Source organism: Suncus etruscus, chromosome X (assembly GCF_024139225.1).
Source record: "Suncus etruscus isolate mSunEtr1 chromosome X, mSunEtr1.pri.cur, whole genome shotgun sequence".
Classification (NCBI taxonomy): domain Eukaryota; kingdom Metazoa; phylum Chordata; class Mammalia; order Eulipotyphla; family Soricidae; genus Suncus; species Suncus etruscus.
The window spans coordinates 67,355,668-67,379,728 of NC_064868.1; the positions used below are offsets into that span (position 1 = coordinate 67,355,668).

A 24,061-nucleotide genomic window follows, 5' to 3' on the forward strand; every position below is an offset into this window, starting at 1 on the left:
TCACTATGTAACTAAAATATTACTGTGAAAGATTTGTAATCCACTTTGGTTAAAATAAAAATTATTTAAAAAAATAATCTAAAAAGACAATGAGGAAGCCTATATTTTCTTTATAAGTTTAAGACCTATATAATACTACCTCTTAACCTGTTTATCCCCAGATTTAAGGTAGTCTCCTGCATCACTTTGTTCCCTTAATATCTTTATTTTTTATGTATATGTGAGTATATATAGTCTTGTTTCTGTTTTTTTCCTTAACTTTACCTGTTTTGGTTCTGCTTGATACAAAAACCTACAAGAAAAGTTTTGCTTGGGATAATAACTCAGGTCAACACCAGGGCACAGATATGATGGAGCCTGACATTCTCACCGTCAAATGCACCAGCAATATAATATACTGTACCACCACTTTTTCTTGCAAAAGCATACTAAAAAAGGGGAAATTTTATGTATAGAAACAAGCTTTTATCTACTAGGGATAAGGACTCATATACTTTACAATACAGGGGCACCTCTCACCTTGAATATATATCATGTGGTCCCCATTTAAACTCCATGTGATTAGACAGTGATCGTCCAACCCTGAACCCTAGATCTCAGGCATGGAACTGACACAGTTTTCCGCAACAGCTCCAGGAATCAAACTCCCTCTGAAACACTCTTAATACTTCTATGACACCAAATTGTGCCAGTTTTTATATGACATCATCACAATGAGGAAATGGCAACAACAAGAGCCAAGCACAGGTTGTCTTACCTCACCTCCTAATAATAAGATGAAATCAGAAGACATGTCATCCTTTGATTGGTACAAAAGCCAACTTTGATATCTATAGAAGACTGACTGTGATAACCATGACTGGGCAAAACTTATCCTGGGATCAATAAAAAAAAAGACCCTAGTCTAGGCATTGGCCTATGATCTGCATAACAACTAAGATTTCTAACTCCAGAGGTCTGACTGAGACAACTGCAACCGAGCAGATTTTCTGGAAAATAAGGAAATACTCATCCTATACTTCATACTAGGATCGAGGCAAAAACCAAGACCACCAACTACAGATGACTAATTAATAAAAACAGTGATGGAACAGAACTCCTAGAACCATAAAGAGAGATTCCATCCTTGGCTCCATTCTTTGACCTGTGAAAATACCAAGCTATCTAGCTACAGAGGCATGATTTTATCTTCCACTATGGAGCAGTGAGTTTCCAGACACTACAAAATGACCTAGGGAAGAGTAAAAGAGCCTGTATGTATGGAGCCTGTAGTTATCCCCATGACAGTATACCTCAAGGGCAGAAAAACCCTGTATCTCTTAGGCAAAGGGAATTTCCTTTCTAACTTCCCCAAATTTATTGTGTCTATGCAAGAAAAAAGAGCACAAATTAATATTTTTGGTTGTGATGTTGTTATTGTTTTTTTGGTTTTCTTCGTGGGTTTTCTTTTTCTGTGCTTTTTTTTATTCAGGACCATAGTTATTGTGTGGTTGTTGTCTTTATTGCTGTGGTGCTTTTTGAGTTTTTGGTTTGATTTTTAAGAATTTTTTAGTATTGTTATGTTTTTCTTTCTTTTTCCCTTTCTTCTCTTAAATTGATATTTATAGCCTCTAGAAGGACTCCTCCCGTTTTTTGGTTGTTTGATTTTTGCCCCATATTATTTTATTTCTTTCAAACAGAACTACATAATTTGAACCATCTTGTTCTACCTCACAATTTGAGGGGGAAATAATGGAGGGTACCAAGACCAAAGTGGTATGAACATTAAGTAGAAATTAAAAAAATGATCATATTTAAGCACCAAATCTAAAGCCAACTACAACAGAATAAATACCCAATCTACATCATGCTAGACACAGAGGGGAACACTTATACTAGCAACCCGGGGGATAGAGAAGGGGGATATGGGATGCATGCTGGGAACAGGGGTGGAGGGAGTACAGAATTGGTGATGGGAATGCCCATGAATAAATATCACTATGTATCTAAAATTATTGTAAAATATTTGTTATACACTTTGGTCAAAATAAAAAATAAAAAAGAAGATATAAAAAATAAAAATTATACTTGTAAAAAAAATTATACTTGTTTCTTTTCATTTTTGTTTGTTTAGTTTAGGCCCACATCTGGCAGTGCTAAGGAACATTCCAGAGTTGGTCTTCAGGGATTGTTTACAACAGTGTTTTATAGGATCATGAAGATTCAGGAATCAAAACCAAATCTTGCTCATACTTTTCATGTGCTCTAGTCCTTTAAGTCATCTCCCTCACATGAACTGTCAATAAAACAATGAAATTTAAAAAAAAATAACTTGAATGTTGGGATTTCTAGGTTTAGAAATTGTATAAACTCATAAATTATCTTACTTTGCATATTACTATATTTTTAATTTAAATTATGTGATGTTAAATTAATTAAGAAAACTAACAAGGTTTTAAATCATTATTATTGTGATATCTGTTAAAGACTCACAGTAATTGATATGTCTACATTAAATTTTGATTATATATTTTACCATTATATCATTGAGTTTTTTGGACATTTTTTTATTCTGGGGTCACACCAGTCTTTTCTCTTGGCTTACTCCTGACTCTTTCGTGGAATGTGTTGAGGTTCTTTATGAGATTCTTGAGATCAAGCAAACCTCTGTCCACTATGTATGACCCTATGAAGTGCCCTATGTAAGTCCCTATGTAAGTGCCCTATTTAGTGTAATATCTCTCTAGCCCAATACCATTAATTTTCTATGTCACGTTACATATACCTATTTCAGTTTACAATATACTAAGATAGGACAAAACTTTAATGATGAAATTAATATGAAAGAATTAAATGGACTGTATATTTAAAGAGATATTTATGATATGCAGTTGCCTTAGCTAGAATTTTACAATTAAATGGTATTTTATCTCCATTAAATATTTACATAAATTTATAATTCAAAAGTGTTTTATTATAAAATAATCATTAAAAATTTTACTTATTTGAGCCCGGAGCAGTGGCACTGAGCGGTAAGTCATCTGCCTTGCCGATGCAAGCCTAGGATGGACCATGTTTCAATCCCCTGGTGTTCCATATGGTTCCCCAAGCAAGGAGCAATTTCTGAACACATAGGCAAGAGTAACCCCTGATTGTCACCGGTTGTGGCCCCCCAAAAGAAACAAAAAATTACTTACCTGATCCACATTTAATTTCTCCACTTTTCTAATTATTTTTTCATAAATAACATTATTTCCTGGCATGAAATGTCTTCCTCTTAGTAATGGTGACAGTCGCTCCTATAACGACATCAATGTTTTTCTTTTAAAGGTGTCTTTTCATAAGTACATTAGATTAACCAAAATCTATCCTGTAATAATCTAAGATACTAATAAGTTCTATAATCAATTTTATTAAATTATGATGAAGATTATCAAAGTAGGATCATGTCCAGTGAGGTACAGAAAAATATAAAGAAATAATGATACAATCTATTTTCTAAAACAGTGTAATTTGCTCTTTATGAAAATGAAAGAGGGGGCCGGGCGGTGGCGCTGGAGGTAAGGTGCCTGCCTTGCCTGCGCTAGCCTAGGACGGACCGCGGTTCGATCCCCCGGCATCCCATATGGTCCCCCCAAGAAGCCAGGAGCAACTTCTGAGCGCATAGCCAGGAGTAACCCCTGAGCGTCACAGGGTGTGGCCCAAAAACCAAAAAAAAAAAAAAAAGAAAATGAAAGAGGTTAATTTTGTATATTCTTTAGAATAAAAGTATGATTTTTCTTTAAAGTAGACAGGCATGCGAGAGATCAAATCACTCAAACAGGATTTATTGACAGATTTAATGCAAATTGTTACCAACATATGCAAAATAAACACAGTTTAGCACCTCTACACCATTAATGCAAGTACTGCTGTAGCCAAGATTTTGTTTTTTGGAACTCAATTTGGATGTTCTTAAAGTATAGAGTTGATTGTGATTATAACCAAAACTAATTAACTAGGTAAAAAAATAATTATTGAGTATTAAAACAGAATAAAAATAAATGTCTACATTATCAAAGTATAAGCAACTAAGTTTATGTAGTTTTCCAAGTGCTTAGTACATGTGAGAGAAACAAGGTACAAGTTAATAAGAATCAAAGTAGAAGTGTAAAGTAAATATTATAATGTAATATATAATATAATCCTTTAATCTTGGGCCATATAAAATTTATTTATATAGAAGTCAGAATTATTTATTATGACTCAAAATTTTATGGATTTATATTTATAACATAGAAAAAATGGAGTTGCCAAAATGGAGATTTGTCAAGTTTTTTCCTACTATTGCTTTTAGACAATTTCAAAATTAATAAAAATGCTAGAAATTTTGTATTTTGTATTATAAAATTTTTAAGAATAACTAAACTAAATTGATTGTTGTGGATAAGTCAAAAACTCTTTAATTAAAAGCTGTTTACTATTGTTATTCAAACTTAAATAAAAGGTAATTTAATGAAATATTCCTGGAATAGACACATTAAAAAGCTTAACATTGATAAAATTTGACAAGACTATGAAATACACCTAAAATATACATAATTGATTTTCTTAAAAGTAGTTTTGTGCTTGCATGATTTTGAAAATAAGCAAATAAAGTATCATGTCTCTTGGCAGTTATTTACAATCATGTACACATGCTTATAAGCTTATTATGGAAATAATAATTGGCTAAATGCTAAATCATGAATCACTTAGATTAATGTAATGAATTTTAAATATTGATAACATTAGTCAAAGTACTGTCAGAAATCTATTTTAATAAAGAAGAGAATGTTAATATTTTAAAGGAATGTAAATAAAAAGAAAGATTAATATGTAAAATGTCTAGAAAAGCCTGAATAATTACAATATGGATCTTTAAAAAATGGTAACATCTATCCAAGATGATAGTAAACACAAACATTAATAAGACCAGAAAGAAATGAGTCAAAGAGATAGGAATACAGAATGATTGCACTTGTTTGTGGGATATAATGAAATAGCTTGGTACTAATACACAAAGACAATAGAGACCAGGGCCAGGAGGACTGGTCCATGGTAGGGAGCTTACCACAATGAGGGGAGTGCAGTTAGGGCAAGAAGGGACCCCTATAAAAATGATAGTTGCAAATTATTACTCTGATCAAGAACCAGGTGCTAAAAGGAGGTAAAGTGATAATGCATGGTACTCTTTCAGTAACAGTACTGCAAACCAGTGTCTAAATGAAAAAAGGAAGAATGAGAGAGCAAGAAAGAGAGAAAAGAGGCAGACAGGGAGGAAGGCAAGAGGGAGAGTTAAAAGAAAACTGCAGACATTGGTAGTGGGAAATATGCACTGATAAAGAGTTGGATGTTGGATATTGTATAACTGAAATTCAATCATGAACAAATTTGTAACTGTGTATCTCACTGTGATTAATTTTTAAAAGTATTAAAAATGTTACAAAGTAACAAGGAATAATTTATTGGAATTTAAAATATGTTAAAGAGTTGTGTGCAATAAACAAACCCTACTTTAGGAAGTTTTATTAGAGAATGTAAGAATATTCAGGTGATTTATAAAATAAAACTATAGATCACTATAAAATAAGACAAAAAGAAATAAAAACAGATCCACTGCCCATTGACTGAACTAATTATGATTGTCAAAATAATAATTCTTCCCAAAACACTATAAAGGCTCAATGTAAATCCTATTAAAATAACCATGAGTAGGGGGCCAGAGAAATAGCACAGTTGTTGGACGTTTGCCGTCCATCCTGCCAACCCAGGACAGATGGTGGTTCAAATCCCCACATCCCATATGGTCCCTCAAGCCTACTAGGGGCGATTTTTGAGTGAAAAGCAAGGAGTAACCCCCAAGAACCCCCGAATGTGACCCAAAAACCAAAAATATATATACATTACTAGCAGTATGCATATATCCTTTAGACAAATTTTTTTCTGTCCTGGGGATATTCATTGCAGCACTCAGTACAATAGCTAAGACTTGAAATTAACCTAGATGTCCAACAACAAACGAATAGATCATAAAGATATGGTACACACATAAAATTGAATACTACATAGTCGAAAGGAATAATGCAATCAGCAATTTGTAGCAACATGGCTGGAACTGGATGATGTTATTTTACATTAAATGAAGTAAACCTTGGGGCCGGCAAGGTGGTGCTAGAGGTAAGGTGTCTGCCTTGCAAGTACTAACCAAGGATGGACTGTGGTTCGATCCTCCGGCGTCCCATATGGTCCCCCCAAGCCAGGGGCAATTTCTGAGAGCTTAGCCAGGAGTAATCCCTGAGCATCAAACGGGTGTGGCCCAAAAAAACAAAAAATAAATGAAGTAAACCAAAAGAAGGATATGGGGCCAGAGCAATGCACAGCAGTTGACCCAGAAATGACCTGGGTTTGATCCCATGTCCCATATGGTCCACCAAGCCAGGAGCGATTTCTGAGTGCATAGCCAGGAGTAACTCCTGAGCATCAGTGGGTGTGGCCCAAAAACAAAAAAAAGGAATAAAAGAAGGATAAATACAGAATGATATCACTTACATGTGGTATTTAGAATAACTGCAGGAAGAAATGCAATGGTTAGAATGGAAGTAGTCTTGAACACTCTAGGCTCAAAAGTACAGTGAAGAGAAGCAATGAAATTCAAAGGAGGAGGAAAAGCACAAATATGAAAGGATAGAAGCCAGGGCCCCAGTGGTCTCAGTTGGAGAAAAAAAGGAAAGAACTAAATATCCAAGCCAAAGTCAACAACAGTGGAATCAATAGACCCAAACTATAAGCTTTAAATGGAGCAGTTATAATGGTAGACTGAGGGGCAAAGGATGGCCCAGCGAAGGCTGTCTCCTGGAGCCCTCAAGCAGAAAGGCCAAGAAACTCTGAATAAAAACTGGCTACCAGAGGTGCTCCAGCAGAAAAGTCAATAAAGGCCCACCAAAAACTGTCTCCTAGAGGCACCCAAGCAGAAAGGTCAAAAAGACTGAATAAAACTCCCAGAGCTAAAGACTGCATGCAATCATATTCTTCATGCCTGAAGAGTACCAGCTAAAAGAGATTAGAAGAAAAACACCCAAGATACATTCTTGTCACAATGAAAAATCTTACAGATAGAGATAGAATACTGAAAGCAGCAAGATCAAAAAGGGAAATTACATTCAAAGGAGCATCCCTAAGACTTATAGCAGACATGTCACAAGAAACTCTCAAGGCCAGAAGTCAGCGGTGGGATATTGTGACAAGACTAAATGAAATGGATGTTCCACCTAGAATATTGCTCCCAGCCTGGACTCATATTCAGGTTTGAAGGAAGGATACATAGCTTCATGGATAAGCAACAGCTCAGAAACTTTACAGATGCAAAAGCAGCCTTAAAGGAAAACATGAAAGGTCTAATTTAAGACAAGACAGACCAACAGACACACCAAACTTATACACAAAGATGGCATTAAATCCCATAAAAAAACCATCGCATTTAATGTCAATGGACTAAATGCACCATTTAAGAGACAAAGAGTGGCTAAATTGATCAAAAAGATGAATCCAATGTTCTGCTGCCTACAAGAAATACACCTGAATAGTCAGAACAAACATAGATTGAAAATCACAGGCTAGAGGAAAATTATCCAAGCAAACAACAGCCTTAGAAAAGCTGGGGTGGCCATGTTAATATCAGAAGACAAAAGATTAGAATCAGAAAAGTTATAAGGGACAAAGATCGACACTTCATACTAATAAAGGGATATGTGCAACAGGAGGAAATTGACTACTAATCATATATGCACCCAATGAAGGACCAGCAAAATATCTAATAAAATTATTGACAAACTTAAAAATTTGAAAGAGGATATCAATAATAAAACAATAATTGTGGGAGACCTCAACACAGCCCTATCAACACTTGATCGGTCAAGCAGACTGAAACCCAACAAAAATATACTAACCCTGAAAAGAGAAATGGAAGAAAGAGGACTAGTAGATATATATAGGACACTCCATCCCCAGAAACCTGGATACACATTCTTCTCCAATGTACATGGATCATTCTCCAGGATAGACCACATGCTGGCACATAAAATATACCTCCATAAAATCAAGAGGATAGATATTTTGCAGGCTATCTTTGCTGACTACAAGGCTCTGAAATTAGATGTGAACTATAAAGGGACACAAAAAAACTTTAACACCTGGAAATAAAACAGCCTGCTACTGAACAACCAGTGGGGGGGGGGGTCAGAGATGAAATCAAAGAGGAAATCAAAACTTTACTGGAAACAAATGACAATGAAGACACAAATTATCAGAATCTATGGGCCACAGCAAAAGCAGTACTGAGAGGAAAATTTATAGCTTTGCAAGCAGACATCAGGAAGGAAAAAGGGACATACCCAAATAGCTTAATAATGCAGCTTATAAAATTAGAAAATGATCAACAAAAGAAACCAAAAATAGGGTGACAGAAGGAAATGACAAAGCTTAGAGAAGAAATCAATGAAGTGTAAACTCCCCTCCCGAAAAAAAATCCAAAAGATCAATGAAAGCAGAAGTTGGTTCTTTGAAAAAATAACTGAGATTGATAAACCATTGGCAAAACTCATGAACAAAGAGAGAGAGAAACTTGATAACCCGAATTAGAAATGAAAAAGGGGGAGATCACTACAGATATTTCAGAGATTCAAAGGGTAATCAGAGACTACTTTGAGAAACTCTATGCCATGAAACATGAGAATGTGGAAGAAATGGATGAATTCTTGGACTCTTATAACCTTCCACAGTTGAATAAAGAGGATATAGCATATGTAAACACCCCATCACAATTGAGGAAATTAATATAGTAATCAAATGTCTACCCAAAACAAAAGCCCGGGCCCAGATGGATTCATTAATAAATTCTTTCAATCCTTTCAAAAGGAAATATTTCCCATCCTGGCTAGGCTCTTTCATGAATTTGAAAAAATGGGACCACTTACACTTTTATGGAGCCAACAGCACCTTGTTACCAAAACTATACAGAGATACTGCCAAAAAAGAAAATTACAGGCTAATATTCCTGATAAACACAGATACAAAGATCCTCAGAAATGCATGGATGGTTTAACATCCATAAATCTATCAATATAATATACAACATCAACAACAAGAAAAATAAAAATTATATAATCATATCAATAGACAAAAAGAAAGCATTTGATAAGGTCTAACACCGAATCTTGATAAAAACTCATAGGAATGAAAGGAACCTTTCTCAATATAGTTAAAGCCATCTATCACAAGCCAATGGCAAATATTATCCTCAATGGAGAAAAACTAAAAGGCATTCCTTTAAATTCTTGTACAAGACAAGACTATCCTCTCTCACCACTCCTATTCAACATAGTACTGGAAGTACTTGCTATAGTGATTAGGTAAAGAAAAGATATCAAGGAATCCAGATAGGAAAGGAAGAAGTCAAGCTCTCACTGTTTGCAATCGACATGATACTATATATAGAAAACCCTAAAGACTCTACCAGAAAGCTTCTAAAACAATAGATTCATATAGCAATGTGGCAGACTACAAAATTAACACACAAAAATCAATGGCCTTTTAATACACTAATAATGATAGGGAAGAAATGGACATTAAGAACACAAGCCCATTCACATTAGTGGCACACAAACTCAAATATCTTGAAGTCAATTGACTAAACACGTGAAGGACCTATACAAAGAAAATTATAAAACCCTGCTCCAACAAATAAGAGAGAACATGCGGAAATGGAAACACATACTCTGCTCATGGATTGGCAGGATTAACATCATTAAAAAAGCAATACTACCCAAAGCATTATACATATTTAATGCAATTTCTCTAAAGATACTCATGTGATTCTTCAAAGAAGTGAATCAAACACTTTTGAAATTCATTTGGAACAATAAACTCCCTTGAATGGTTAAAGCAATCCTTCAAAAATGAATATGAGTGGCATTACTTTCCCCAGTTGTAACTGTATTACAAAGCAATAGTTATCAAAACAGCATGCTATTGGAATAACAACAAGCCCTCAGATTAGTGGAATAGGCTTGAGTACTCAGAGAATGATCCCCAGACATACAATCATCTAATTTTTTATATTTGTTGTAGTACTTATTCACAATAGCCAAAATCTGTACAAAATAGCCTGTGTCCAAGAACATCCAGTAGTATAAAGAAACTATGGTACATATACACATTGGGATATTACCCTGCTATGAGAAAAGATGAAGTCATGCAAATTTCTCTTGCTTGAATTATCTGGAGAATATCATGTTGAGTGAAGATTATCAAAAACAGAAATGTTGATGATCTCTCTCATATGTAGTACATGAGAAATAGTAAGAAAACAACAAATACCAAAGGCAACTGAAGCTGTGAGTCTTTAGTAGGAAGCATATCATTGTATGGAGGATGCTATGTTAGGATGTGGAGGGGCGACAATGGTGGATAAAAATTTAAACTCTGGTGGAGTGTGTGGTGTTATGTTTTATATATAATCTCTTGCCAATATTAGTAATGTAAATTAAGGTTCCTAAGATAAAAATTAAAAGATAAATGATCAACTTATAAAAAAGTATCTATTTAGACAAGAGTTAAGGTGATAACATATCATACCTGATCAGGATTTTGAACCACATAACTCCTAACCGTGGTCTGTGGGTAGGTAGTTATTGCCTTTGTTGGAAATTGGAATTCCTATGAAGAAAAATTAAAGTTAAATATAATCATAGTTGTTTAATGGCCATAAACCCAGAAATAACAGTAGAATAAAAATTTTAGAGTAAAATAGTTAAACGTCAGTACAAATCATGATGGTTTTTAATTAATTTCAGTTGCCATACATACAACAAATCATGTGTGTGTGCCTAACAGTGTGATCGATATTTTAATTAAACTCTTTACACAGTAGCTCATTACAATTTCCAAACAGTAGTTAATAAGAATTTAAAATATTGTTTTGGTTTTGGGGCCCCTACCAGTGACACTCAGGGGTTACTCCTGGCTATGCGCTCAGAAATTGCTCCTGGCTCGGGAGACTATGTGGGACGTTGGGGATCGAACCCAGGTCTGTCGTAGGCAGTCGTGTGCAAGGCAAATGCCCTACCACTGTGCTATTGCTCTGGCCCCTGAAATATTTTAAATACTCATACATTAGTAGAAAATAACTAGAACTTGATATATATTGATTATATTCTTTCTTTCTTCTTTCTTCCTTCCTTTCTTTTCTTTTCTTTTCTTTTTTCTTTCTTTCTTTCTTTCTTTCTTTCTTTCTTTCTTTCTTCTTTCTTTCTTTCTTTCTTTCTTTCTTTTCTTTCTTTCTTTCTTTCTTTCTTTCTTTCTTTTTTTTCTTTCTTTCTTTCTTTCTCTTTCTTTCTTTCTTTCTTTCTTTCTTTCTTTCTTTCTTTTTCTTTCTTTCTTTCTTTCTTCTTTCTTTCTCTCTCCTTCTTTCTTTCTCTCTCTTTCTCTCTCTTTCTTTCTTTCTCTCTTTCTTTCTTTCTTCTTTCTTTTTCTTTCTTTATTTCTTTCTTTTATTTATTTCTTTCTTTTCTTTATTTTTTCTTTCTTTCTTTCTTTCTTTCTTTCTTTCTTTCTTTCTTTCTTTCTTTCTTCTTTCTTCTTTTCTCCCTCCCTCTTTCTTTCTTCTCTTTCTTTCTTTCTTTCTTTCCTTTCTTTCTTTCTTTCTTTCTTTCTTTCTTTCTTTCTTCTTTCTTTCTTTCTTTCATTTCTTTCTTTCTTTCTTTCTTTCTATCTTCACCTTTCCTTTTAGACAATGTGGTCAGCAATAATGTTATTGAAGAGTTATGAATTTCACTTTATCTTCTTTCAGTAGACAGCAGTTGTCTAGAGCAATTGTTTCTAAATATCATTGCTATAGTAGTTGCTTTTATGCCATAAATGGACTGACCCATTATTGGGCAAGCTTTTTCATGGTCTTCCTGGTCCTTGTCTTTATTGTCTTGGGAATTATTACCTTACTATTGTTTTTATATACCACAAATTAATCCAATCATTCTATGTCTATCCCTTTGATGTATTTCCCTGAGCATAATTCTCTCCATTTATCCATGCAGACACAATTTCATGACTTCATTTCTTCTAGCATAAGAAAAAAATACATCTAGCCCCATCAAAATATGGGTAGAAGAGATGAGAAGGAACTTCCTTTATACAATAGGCTTATGAGAAATTTCTCCACATCATTATTCAATAGGGAGATGCAAATCCAAACAACAATGAGATATCTCACATGAAAAAAGATATATCATACATTAACAAAAAAACTGTTGGCAAGGATGTGAGGAGAAAAGGACACTCTTTCATTGCTTATTGGAAAGTAAACTGGTCCAGCCTTATTGGAAAAATATGACTATTCTTCAAAAAACTAGAAATAAAGCTTCCATGTGATCCACCAAAATTTTTGTTGAGCTCAAAATCACAATGCATAAAAATCCTTTTCTCTCTTTGTTCATTGCAACACTACTTATAATAGTCAGAATCTGGAAACAACCCAAGTGCCCAAGAATAGATGAGTGGATAAAGAAACTAAGATACATCTATATAATGGAAATTTATATAACTTTCTGTGGAAAAATATTTTCATAGGTTTCATTTCCAACTCAGTCTTTAGTCAATGGCTTATGTTTAATTATGTATGTGTCCTATGGTATATTTGTGAGATCTTTGAAAAGTGTAATTGAGTATGATTCATCTTTTTGTAATATTTATCATATACTTGACAGAAAATAATGAATAAATACTTAATTCTAACTGATATACTTCTAGGTTATTAAAATTTCGCAAAAAATTCTTAATAATTTTATTCTACACAAAATCATTTTCTATTTCTTATTGCATGTAAAGCTTTCTGATATTTTGCCTCTTATCATTAAAGTTTACACATTAGAGTGTTATCTGTGTTGACTTGTTTTCTTAGAATAGTATGTTTATACTTCCTATACTTCAAATCTATAAATTTTATATCCCCTGCCTGTAAGGTTTAAGTTGTTTTATTCTTTATTTTATTAGTTTATTATTTACAGTATCTATGAGAACTTTGGGATGTAAAGTTAGATTCAAGAAAAATCCTAGCAAAGCAACAGCTAAGTAGTTAAGGCTAAGATAATCACATGCTTGTATGTCTTTCAAATTATGCACCACAAGAAAGACTTGTTGTGATCAATAGTTTTTTTTCTGAGTGTAAGCATATATATATACACACATATATATATATATATTCATTTACAAAGTCATGCTATCAACCGGTACAATGTCTATGTACTTTATTTGTGCTCAAATCAAGCGCCCTTAAATAATGCTAAGGTATTTAAATAACTAGGAAATTATTTATTAAAAAATTTCACTTAAACCAAAAGCAATCAGAATGCATAGACAATGAATTTAGAAAGTACAGTTGACTTCTTTTTAGCACATTTTACACATTTTTAAAAACAATCAACCAATTCCCAATGTGATAATTCCTTATCTTGTTTTTGGTTCCTGATAATTTGTGAATAAATAAGGTCTTATGAAGAACTACAGTTGAATTAAATATATAAACAAGGTTTATCAAATTAAAATAATTTAATTCTAAAACTTACTTTAAACATTGAAGAGGTGAGGGGCCATCGATATACTGGTCATATGGCAAAGTGCTTTAGTTACATAACCAAAGCACATATTTAACAACACTGAAAACATGAGGCCTGAATATCAAGCTAAAAAATTGAATTGTGTTTGTCAAAGTGACAATTAAGGCTGAAGGGTGTGATCAAGAGGGAGAATGGGAACATTGGAGAGGGAAGTTGACACTGATGGTGGTAATAATGTTGAAATACTGCATGCCTAATACTCAAAGTATTACTAATTTTTAAATTAAGGCTACTTAAATAAAAATAAATTATTTCCAAAAACTTCTCTTACCTGTTCAGTATTTTGGTTTACATGTAGAGTACTTGGGGCACAAGTAGATATTTTCAGAGATGGAGAACAGAGTTCCTGTTACAATAAATGGAAATTCAGAAAATTCTCTTGAGCAGTAGCATATGAATGTCTTATTGTAATAACATAATTATAAGACATGAGAACATCACTTTCTCTTAATAAAGTACATCTACATATACAATTGCTGCAATATTGAGTTTATTGTCTTCTTTGCTAGTAACCTACTGAAAAAATAATTTTAGGAAATATCATAGTACACACTTCATTTTAGTACACACTTTTTACACTTTTAGATTTGCAATTTTTATAAATATTCAACAAATATAAACTTCAGTGTTTTATAGTATAAACAACATAAAATAATAAAACAAATTTAATGCTAATACTTATTTTATTATATTCTAATAATAAATATAAAACTACCTAAATTATATTTGAAAACTGATTCAAAACTACTGACTTAGATTAATTCAAGCTGACTATTAAATGTGCTTTGTCTAATATACTTAAATATTTCTTTTTAACTTCTATGTTTTTTGGAGACAACTTATTATGGTTCTGTCCTCATGGTTCACTATTTGTAGGTCTCAAAGGATTATATATGATCCTGAAGATATAACTGGTATCCACTCCATTTAAGGCTTGACTGTTCTAACTTTCTGGCCTCCTACATAAATTCTTAAAATATGTATAACATTGAAAATATGCTTTAAGTAATAACTTAGATAAAATTTTCACTATCAATAATGTAGAAACATTACTTTAAAATCTTACAATTACATACATTTATGAGAATTTGAATAGTTGCTAGCATTTTTTAACTATAAAATACTGCATATACTCGAGTATAAGCAGACCCAAGTATAAGCCAACCCCCTAATTTTACCCTAAAAGCTGGGGAAACTTAGTGACTCGAGTATAAGCTAAGGTGGAAAATGCAGCAGCCACTGATAAATTTCAAATATAAAAATATATATCCAAAACAATTACAATAATAGAGGAATCATTAGGTTAAATATTTTTCAATATTTGTTGCTAAAAAAAACCCTAAACTAGCAACAATAACTTTAAAACTTTATATAAAGTGCAGAAAACAGTAGCGTAACAGGTAATCAAGCTAAATCGGATTCTTCCTCCATCTGTATGTCCAAACAGCTTCAGCAATATCTGATGTGACATAGAAATTGTCATCATCATTGAGTTCACAGATATCATCACTGCTGTTGGTCTCATACAAAGTGCAGAATATTGTGAGTTAAATAGTTCAGTGGCATACAGTTCAGTTCAGCCACCTCCTCTTCAGCTCAGCCCTGACTTGTGGACTGAGCTGAGTGAAGCACCACTCCCTCCAGCAGATTGCAGAAAATAACTGGAGACTACGTGCATTTGATTTGGTGGGCACGCACTCTGCCATTTCCACAAATATTCAATTAGTGGGGCCTGAGAGATAGCACAGCGGTGTTTGCCTTGCTAGCAGCCTATCCAGGACCTAAGTTGGTTGGTTCGAATCCCGGCGACCCATATGGTCCCCCGTGCTTGCCGGGAGCTATTTCTGAGCAGATAACCTGGAGTAAACCCTTAGCACCGCCGGGTGTGGCCCAAAAACAAACAAAAATATTCAATTAGGATTATGTGTTCTCTACTTTTCTACCAGCACTTGTTTCTGATTTTCATGATATAGGTTCTTCCATTATCAGTGCTAGAGTGATTTGACCTTGTCATTTGTGTTTTCATTTCCCTGATAATCTAGGTAGCTAAAATTTTCCAACTACTTGTTGGATGCTTTCATGTCACCTTTCAAATTTTCTGTTCAAGTTTTCTGATATTTCGTGGAAATTGTTTTGTATTTTTGGTTGTTTTGTAAATGTTCTTCTATTTAGATGCAAGATTTTTGGTTTGTTGTTTGAGTGACAGGTATGTTCACAAAGCAGGAACTTTTTAGAATGATAAGGTTCCATTTGTTTATATTCATTCTGTTTTTTTCATCAATTAAGTTGAATAAATAAAAATCACCCCTGAAGTTAATATCATGGATTGTTTTGCTTCTTCAACGTATTTTATATATCAAATATTTAACATTTAAGTTTTTACACCATTTTTGATTAATTTTTGTGTCTGATGTGAGATACTTTAATTTTTAGTATTTTTTTTTTTTTTTGGTTTTTGGGCCACACCCGTTTGACGCTCAGGGGTTACTCCTGGCTATGTGCTCAGAAATCGCCCCTGGCTTGGGGGGACCATATGGGACGCCGGGGGATCGAACCGCGGTCCGTTCCTTGGTAGCGCTTACAAGGCAGACACCTTATCTCCAGCGCCACCTTCCCGGCCCAATTTTTAGTATTTTGCATGTAGTATTTTATTAAATTTGTAAATAATATATTTATTTAGCCACATGGTAACAAACATGTTCATGGTTGGTTTTCAGTCATAAAACATACAACTCCCAGGGCCGGTGAGGTGGCGCTAGAGGTAAGGTGTCTGCCTTGCAAGTGCTAGCCAAGGAAGGATCGCGGTTTGATCCCCTGGCGTCCCATATGGTCTTCCTAAGCCAGGGGCAATTTCTGATCGCTTAGCCAGGAGTAACCCCTGAGCATCAAATGGATGTGGCCCCCAAAAAAAACATACAACTCCCTTCACCAGTGTAACTTTCCCACCACCAATGCCCCCCATTTCTCTTCTCCCCCACCTCAAGTCTATCATCCAGACAGGCATTCTATTATCTCCATCTCACTATCATTCTTATGATAGTGTAGTTATTTCTCTCACTGTGCTCACCACTCTTTCTGGTAAGCTCTATAACATGAGATATCTATCATACAAAATTTTATTTTATTTAAATCCCACATATTCTCTGTGTCTTACTCTAACTTACTTCACTCAGCATATTAGTCTTCATGTCCATCCAAGTTAGGCAAATTTCATGATTCATTTATCTAACAGCTGCATAATATTCCATTTTGTATATGTACCACCATTTCTATAACCACTCCTTTGCTGTAAGGCACCCAGATCATGGGTCTAATATCAAGTTCTTTATCCATTTTTATTTGACCTTTTGCAGGGTTTTAGACGGAGATCTGAGTTTGCCTTTTTTGCATGTGGCTGACCTGTTGTCCCAACACCACTTTTTGAAGAAGCTTTCCTTGCTCCATTTTGCATATCTTGCATCTTTATCAAAGATTAGTTGATTGTATGTCTTGGGAACATTATCTCAATACTCAAGTCTATTACACTGATCTGAGGGTCTGTATTTATTCCAATACTATGCTATTTGAATGACTATTCCTTTGTACAATTTAAAGTTGGGCAAAGTAATGCCACCCATCATTTTTTTTCTTAATGGTTGCTTTAGATATTCATGGATGTTTATTGTTCCAATGAATTGCAGGAGTGTTTGATTAACTTCAGTAAAGAATGCCATGGGTATACTTAAAGGAATTGTACTACATCTGTACAATGTTTTGGGGGGAACTTTGCCTTTGCCATTTTCCTGGTGTTAATTCTCCCAATCCATGAACAGGGGATGTGTTTCCATTTACTTGTCTCCATTTTTTTCTTGAAGCAGCATTTTGTAGTTTTCTTTTTATAGGTTCTTCACCTCTTTAAGTTGACTCTAGGTATTTGAGTTTCTGTGGCACTAATGTGAATGGGATTGTTTTATAATGTCCATTTATTCTCTACATTTGTGTATAAGTTTTGTTTAGTTGATTTTGTAGCCTGCCACTTTGCTATATGAATATATTGTTTCTAGAAGCTTTTTGGTAGAGTTTTGAGGGTTTTCTAAATGTTACAAGTCCCAATTAGACAATGTCAAATGGCATCTACTTCTTGGCTTGCTTTATGACTTTTTGAGGATGTTATAGGTCTTGTGGCATTTGGCTTCCTCCTCTCTGCAAGCTTTAAGATCTGAAACAAGCACATGAGTGTCTCATCCACATTCATCATGGTGCCAGTATTTTCAGACTCTCCACAATAATTGGATGCAGAATACGGAGTGACCAACTGCCTCTTTGCAAAAAAATTCTGATCTATCTTTAACCACCTGATGGACTCTACATCTAAGATCCAAATTATGCTTATGGAGAAATTTTGCAATCACTTCTGTACCAAATGTGAAGGACGCTTCTCTGTCATTTTCACCCCAACCTAAGACATCTTTTTCAGGGTCATATTACAGAAGATCATAAAGAAGACCATGATCTTGTACATTAATTGGTCGCATGATTCAGTTTATCTGCTTCATAAATCGAAGATCTGGTGATAAGCCTCCATACCAGCAAAATATTTTCTTGTCCATGATGGCTGCTATCAGTAAACAGATAAAGCATTCAGTGAAAGGTTTTCACAGTTTATTGTATCTTCTTTTACATTCATCATAAAATCCATAAATCGTATTGATACTGGCACACATGGTTTCCTCTGAGAAGGAAGAAATTCTCAGAGAACTTAATTTTGTAAGCCAGTAAGAGGCAGATGGTCTCCAGAGGCTGCTTCCTTTAGTCCATGTAGTCCCCAAGAAACAGGTAGTTGTTCTCTGGAGGGAACCCACTATATTAAAAAAGTCGAAGTCTATGGATATCAGCACATATCCTGAGCTCTAGCAAGATGGGCTGGCTGAAGAAGATATCTCGGGATTTCAAGCACAGTTCACTAATTTCACACTCCCGAAGCTGGACATACTTGCCAGTGTTGGCCCTCTCACTTCCACAGCCATTCAATGATACTGTTAATATTGAGTTTATTGTTATCCCCCATTGCCTTCCCTCTGCCAACCCTCCCACAGTGGCGCAGCCACTAGCTCATTCCCTGGACTCACATTTCCTTCTCACACCATGCCATGAGCACTGAAATAGTATTGGTGGCAGTGGTGGCAGTAGCCACGGTGGGACCCCTTCTTCAACAGTCCCACACCTGGCTTTCTCTTTCTTTCCCCACTGGAACTACAAATTTGTTTGTCTTTTATGTATTTATTTATTTATTTATTTATTTATTGGGTCACACTCGGCAGTGCTCAGGGGTTAATTCTGGCTCTGTGCTCAGAAAGCGCCATTGGTAAGCTCAGGGGACCATATGGGATATTGAGATTCAAACCCAAGTCCATCCTGGGTCAGCCACATGCAAGGCAAACACCCTACCGCTGGGCTTCTCTCCGGCCCCAGTTTGTCTTTTAAGGCAGGTTTTGAGTCTGTAAAGTTTCTGATCTGTTGTTTATCCATGAAGCTATCTATCCTTCCTTCAAACCTGAAAGTAAGTCTGGCTGGAAGAGGTATTATTGATGAATCACTTATTTCATTAAATTTTGTCACTATATCTACACTGTCTTTGGGCCTTAAGGGTTACTTGTGATAAATTTTAAGGCACTTTAGTTTTTATCAGCATTGTTGATTTTAAGAACTCTTCGATTTTTGTTTTATTGTTCTCTTAATTATAATGTTCATCTCTGAAAAAAATTTACTTAAATTGTATGTCCTTATTTATTGTGATGTAAACTATAAATATTTAAAACTAGTTTAAATGAGAGTTTATATTTGGACACTCAAATTTAGTCTATTGTTATAAGTGTCTGCTTTATTTTAATTACCTCACTATATTAATTACTATAGCTTTTCAGAATAATTTAAAATCAGAGAATACACCACTATCCATCTACATTTTTCTTGTTTGAAAGAGAGGAAATGGTTGTGTTTCCATAAAAACATCATTAATATCATTTGTTCTATGTCCTTCAGAATGTTATTGGAATTTTCATAGGTATTATAGTTTCTATTATAGTAATGCTAATTATTCCAACTTTAAAATAATTCCTTTATATTGTTATGTATTATAATGGTGACTTATAAAATTTCTATGTATAAATTTTTACTTTTTTGTAAATTTTTTTCTAGGCATTTGACTTTTCTTGGGGAAGCACACCTAGTGCTCAGGAATTACACCTGGCTCTGTGTTTAGAAATTGCTCCTACATGGGGCTGGAGAGATAGCATGGAGGTAAGGTGTTTGCCTTTCATGCAGGAGGTCATCAGTTCGAATCCCGGAGTCCCATATGGTCCCCTGTGCCTGCCAGGAGCAATTTCTGAGCGTGGAGCCAGGAATAACCTCTGAGCACTGCCGGGTGTGACCCAAAAACCACACACAAAAAAAAAAAAAGAAAAGAAAAAAAAAAGAAAAGAAATTGCTCCTGCCAAGCTTTGGGGACCACACAAACACGAGACAAAAGGCTACAGATGCCTTATTCATTTTTTCCTGACTGGCTTGATTATTTCTTTTTGCTTGTTTTTTGTTTTTGGGCCACACCCAGTGACACTCAAAAGTTACTCCTGCCTATGCGCTCAGAAATCCCTCCTGACTCAGGGGACCATATGGGATGCCAGGGATTGAACCAGGTCCTTCTTGGGTCGGCCGCATGCAAGGCAAACACCCTACCACTGCGCAATCACTCCGGCCCTGGCATTTAACTTTTTAAATATTATTATATTTTCCTTTGTTCTTTTGGTTCCAGTTTATTATTTAAATATAGCAATGCATTTTTGTTTGTTTTTGAATTTCACTTGACTGTACTCCTAGCTCAGTTCTTGCAACATCATTCCTATTGATCTTGTGAAACCATGTGATCCTGTGGACTGAACCTGGGGTTAAATACACAAGAATGTACATGAGCCACTTGAGCAACCTCCAAGGCCACCTAGTTAAATGTCACATATTTTTGTATTCTAATTTGGTAGTTTACCACTTTTTAATATAGCATTATCATTTTAAATGATTTTAATGGTTCATGCAGTTTATTTTACATATTATATCTTCTGCAGATAATGAGTTTTATTTCTTTATTTTCAACTTTTATTCACTTTATTTTTGTTGCCTATTGTGCTTTCTAGGAATGTCAATACTATGTGGAACAATAGTCAGTAGAGTGAACATCTTTGACTTGTATCTGATCTTAGAGAAATATTTCACCTTTAACTTAAGACTAACGTGCTACTGGGGATCTGTTGCCTTTGGCTTAACAGTTTAGTATTTTATGCAGTGATTTTGAACCATATTGAAAGTATTTTCTAATTCTGATATGATTCTGTAGTTTATTTACTTGACTTGAACAACTGTATATCCCTCAATAAATATAATAATGTAGTATATAAGTCAGTTCACTTAGAATTTCTTTATGATTGTTTGCTTTTGCATTCATCTGAGATAATAGTCCAAACTCTTTATGTATGGTGTTTCTATTTTTATGTAAAAATGTACTAACAAGGCTGAAGCAATAATACAGGGCATAGGGCATTGAACTCTGAAGTTTACCAGGAGTGATTCCTGAGAGTAGAATCAGTATAAGTTCTGAGCACTACTGGATGTGGCCCAAAAGTAAACAAAAAATGTAGTAACCTTATGTAAGTGTTTGGATGAATTCTTATTTCTTTGATTTTGAGAAGGCAGTTGAGAGAATAGGAAATAACTCATTAGGAAATGGCATTTTATTTGAGTGAAATTTTGATTACTCTTTCAAATTCCTTATTTGTAATTTTTCTGCTTTGGTTTTATCTATCATTGGAGGTTGTAAAATTCTAAATATTTCTCATTCTTTCTATATTATCCCACTGAATGACAACATTTTTTATTGATTTCTTTCATATATTCTGTGGTACCTTTTGGAATATTCCCTATTTTACACCTGATCCTATTCATAGTGGTTTTCTGTCTTTTCTTAATAAGTTAGCTATGAGTCTTCTAGTGTTTTTTATTTCTTCAAATGAGCAAACATTTCTTTCATTAATTTTATATTGTATTTTAAATTTTAAATTATATACTTTTAATATTTATAAGCTAGTTATTATTATTTTCTCACTTCAATTTATGTAGATTTCCTTTTCTTTTTATTTAGGGTCACACCAGCAGTGCTCAGGTTTTACTTCTGTCTTTGAACTCATAAATTACTTCTGGCAGGCTCAGGGGACCATGTCAGACCCTATTTATGTTGGTTTCATATGTTCTGCTTTTTCTAGTTCCATGAGATGTTAAGTTAAATAGCTTATTTGAAACTTTTCTTGTTTCCTGATTCTACAACCTTCCTATATTTATGTAAAATGCATTCTAATATTTGGAGTCTTCATTCCAGGAACTCTTACTTCATTGATTTCCTCATTAGCCCAAAAGTTTTTCAGTGGCATTTTGTTTTGTGTTTCCTAGTTTTCTTTTATGTGGTTAAGAGAATTATTTTTTTTAACTTTAGAATGATATTATTTATTGATAACGTTAAATTCCATAAAATTTGCCTTACAATGTAGAGAAAATTACATCCTGAATGACTGACAAAGTCACAAACACTAATGTGAACATTGGCCTTGCATTTCCTTGGATAGTTTGAGTAAGTGAGGTTTGTATGTTGTTGTTTTTAATTTTAGGCATGATTCCAGGTTCTCATCGGTGAGATGATTTCTCAATTTACTCTTGATAAGATTCATGCTTGAAAATGATTGTTCACATAAATATGTAGACCCAATTATCTGAAAATATATTTTATGTCATCTCATATTAAATATTTTATTTAAATTTGTTTTATGTCATAGCATGAAGTCTATCATAATTGTTTCCATATATATGCACTGGAGTCAAGAGTTTATTCAAATTTTGTTGAGAAAATATTTTGAATATTTATTAAACACAACATTTTGAACTACTCATTTGAGGCTACTATTTTCTTAATAATTTTTCATTATCTGACGAATCTTTGCCAGTGATAAGAGTGTTACAGTTTCCTTTCACAATTCTGTTTGCTAATGTTTTACTCTTGCTTTTTAGTAGTAGATATAGCCAATGATATGAGTGTTACAGTTTCCTTTTACAATTCTGTTTGCTAATGTCTTAATCATGCTTTTTAGTAGTGAATATTGCAGTTGATAAGTGAGTTTTATGGGAACAATGCTCTTATATAGTTGCATTCAGAACACTATCTTTCCCTTTAGCCATTTTAATTGTAACGTGCCTTGCTGTTAATCTATTTTATTTAAACAGGGACTAAGTTTATTCCATATGAGTATGTGCATACCTTATCTGGAGTTCTCAGCTATTCATTTAATGAATAATTATTCTCTTCCATTTCTTTCCTTTCCCAGAATTTCTATGATAAAAATACTGTTCATCTTGATGTATTATAATACATTTTAATTTTCTCTTCATTTTGGAATTATTTTTCCTTTCAGTTATTATTTATTTTATAATTATTGAACCACACATGCCAGGGCTCAGGGATTACTATTGGATCTATTTTCAGAGTTCAGTCCTGGTGGGATTTAGGGAGCCATATGTGGTGCTGTGGATCAAACTTGGTTGGACAAGCAGCAAGGTAAGCCACTTACCATTATACTACTTCTCCAGCCCTCCAGTTATTTTATGGTTGCCTCTAACTTATCCTCAAGCTCACTAAATTGATTCTCAGTTTCAAATATTTACTGTATTAAACCTCTCTAATGTTTTACTTAAATTACCATTTTATCTCAATGGTATATAATGGATTTTCACATATTATTTATGTCCTTGAAGTTCTTGTCCATTGATTTATTCGATATAGTGAACATATTTTGTATTATTTCTTTGAAGCCTTCAAAGAATTTAGAAGATTCTGATTTGATTGGGTCTTTTTTTATGCTTTTATATTTATAAAAACAGGCAAATTCTTCCACTTTTTAATTTTGTCTGGTACATATGAGTTCTGGGGTGATGGTCCATGTTCACTCAGGCCTCTATTATAATCTATGGTCCATGAGTACTAATACCAGAAAGGGACTGTGACTCTGAGTTTCTGTTGATCCAGATATCTTTAGGACCAAGACTTAGCAGACATGGCTGCAACCCAAGAGTCAGTTACATATTGACTGCCATGTCAAAGTCCAAAAAGATAAAAAATGAGACAACTGGGAGTTCAGAGTAACAAGTGTATGTAGTTACTGAAATAATCAAACCTATATACCTATCAGAGTATTTGCTTTTCCAAAGTTTGTCAGGTACTGTAGTACAAAGAACAAAAGGACCTGGGAAATATTCTGTAGTCCAAAGGTGTGGTTTTTTGATAGCTCAAGTATTAGAATTCCTAGACTGCAAACATGTGTTCA

General features: G+C 34.1%; 2 protein-coding genes and 1 pseudogene across 2 annotated transcripts in view; 1 reads left to right on the top strand and 2 right to left on the bottom strand.

The window, feature by feature from the left end:
* Positions 1–24,061, top strand: part of PCDH11X (protocadherin 11 X-linked) — a 1,221,358-nt gene that overhangs the window by 288,066 nt on the left and 909,231 nt on the right. The gene's annotated exons all lie outside the window — the stretch shown is intronic.
* The window catches only part of POF1B (POF1B actin binding protein), an 81,523-nt gene that overhangs the window by 42,229 nt on the left and 15,233 nt on the right, over positions 1–24,061 (bottom strand). Inside the window, exons 2-4 of the mRNA XM_049766919.1 lie at positions 13,939–14,013; positions 10,633–10,713; positions 3,177–3,278 (exon numbers count right to left, since the gene is read on the bottom strand). Coding sequence (XP_049622876.1) covers positions 3,177–3,278; positions 10,633–10,713; positions 13,939–14,013 — 258 coding nt within the window. The remainder of the gene's footprint in view (positions 1–3,176; positions 3,279–10,632; positions 10,714–13,938; positions 14,014–24,061) is intronic.
* LOC125998586 (serine/threonine-protein phosphatase PP1-gamma catalytic subunit-like) lies at positions 17,781–18,714 on the bottom strand (annotated as a pseudogene).